We start from the raw sequence: 1,767 nt of genomic DNA, 5'->3' as shown, positions 1-1,767 counted from the left end.
ATATGCCACACATTATTTACAAGTTCTTGGAAAAGATGGGTCTTAAATTCACATAAGTTTATAGCTCTCAGTGTTGTTACAGTTTAGAAGTTTGATTGATAAAGAATTTTATCAACGCGAAGCAAATGACGAAAAGGCTCTACCCCCGTAAATTTTCAGACGGGTACTGGGCACTTGAAGAAGTAGTCTACCATAACGAAGTACTGGCTGACGTACTGCGATCAGACAGGTTACAGAGCTCTGGGACAATCCATGGAACGCTTTAAAAGTAAGTAGCAGGATCTTTTACTGCATCTGCATTGTACTGGCAGCCAGTGAAGCCCGAGACGGGTGAACTGCCTTCCACCATACTTTATACAAGCTTGTAAAAGTAATGGGTTCTTTCTTGCATTCTGAGCACATTTCTCTTGCAGAATAATAATTCATTCTGCATGATCAATTTGGATGAGATATATGACTTGCTGGGCCTAACACCCTTGGAATCGTAACCATACCAACACATCTACAGATTCGCCTGAACAAAATGGATATATACTTCAAGAAGTGTCTCCTGGCTTCTGAATTGGTCATCAAGTAAACTATAGGTTGTACCCACGTGCTGCAGATAGACATCATATCTAGGGCAGCTGAGGTGTAAACATCTGTAGGAGCTACGAGGTTGATGGTATAAGGTATCCAGACCATACTAAACGAACCAGTCAAGAGAAGGATGGTCCAGAAGCCCTTGAACGTCCGACATCGCTTCTTGCGTCGTCTGTCGTGATCATGTTGATGGCGCTCAACCATGATTTGGGGATGCGTTGAAGGGTGATAGCGATTCTGATGACTGTCGTCATAGGCATCAAGTCGGTCAGCTACAGGCTGAATTTCGATAGTTCCTACAACATTAACCTTCTTGCGTGCAATCACTAGTAGTCGAATGTAGATAGTAGTCGTGAAAGTCAGAGTTGCACAGATGGGGCCTACGAGGAAGAAGGTATGTAGGATAGATGTCCAATGTCCTTCTGCGGTGAGGTTTCGAGCTTGGCAGCGGTGTTTTAAAAGTTGTACAATAGGTGATCCTGGAATCGGGATGTAGATACCACATACCAGTGTGGTGACTATAAGGGAAGTCACAAGAACGATTACGAATCGTTTTCTGCTAGCTATTGTGTGATATCGCAGTGGTCTTGTCACAAGAAGATAGAGATTCAAACTGATCCCAGAAAGACAGATCATCATAAACCATAAAGAAACCTCAAAGGGATACGGAAATACGAGGCTGATGACAAAGCAATAAGAGTAATCTCGTGAGAACCAGAAATAGTCCCACAAGCTCCAGGTTATACCCAGAATTAAATCTGATGTAGCCAGAACCTGGTAGAGAAGTCTCATGTTGTCCTGAAGTTCCTTTTGATTGTTGATTACAAGCAGAACGATAGAATTCATAACCACCGCGAGAAAACAAATGATAATACATATATTGAGATTTATATCATGCGATTCTGATTTATTTGGTGCCCAGTCCACACTTTCATTGACCGCCATTTGCGGAGGTATCAAATCCGTTGGAGAAAAGTTAATCTTTTTCTTTCCTAGCTGTACGAACAGTAAGTGGAAGCAACATTCAAACCTATATTAGTACGCCATTTATTAATCCGATATGAAGCCGTCACAAAAAGTGAGAATATTTTCATTTGATAGCTGCATTCATAAATACGCCGACGGATCAGAAATGAACGAAAAGTGTCCATTAGTCATGATATTCTCCGAGTCAACAAACCCGAG

General features: G+C 41.7%; 1 protein-coding gene across 1 annotated transcript; it reads right to left on the bottom strand.

Annotated features, from left to right (window-relative positions):
* Positions 1 to 435: 435 nt before the first annotated feature.
* Positions 436 to 1,374, bottom strand: LOC121427910 (beta-2 adrenergic receptor-like). Its single transcript, XM_041624486.1, has one exon. It carries the CDS (start codon positions 1,372 to 1,374, stop codon positions 436 to 438), a length of 939 nt encoding a protein of 312 aa, XP_041480420.1.
* Between the last annotated feature and the right edge of the window lie 393 nt (positions 1,375 to 1,767).

This window comes from Lytechinus variegatus, chromosome 14, assembly GCF_018143015.1.
Source record: "Lytechinus variegatus isolate NC3 chromosome 14, Lvar_3.0, whole genome shotgun sequence".
Classification (NCBI taxonomy): domain Eukaryota; kingdom Metazoa; phylum Echinodermata; class Echinoidea; order Temnopleuroida; family Toxopneustidae; genus Lytechinus; species Lytechinus variegatus.
Note: the sequence above shows the minus strand (reverse complement) of the source record. Positions and strands in the feature narration are given on the sequence as shown.

Excerpts from the sequence above, each read along its gene's own strand:
- LOC121427910 (XM_041624486.1), bottom strand. The coding sequence starts at position 1,374 with ATGAGACTTCTCTACCAGGTTCTGGCTACATCAGATTTAATTCTGGGT.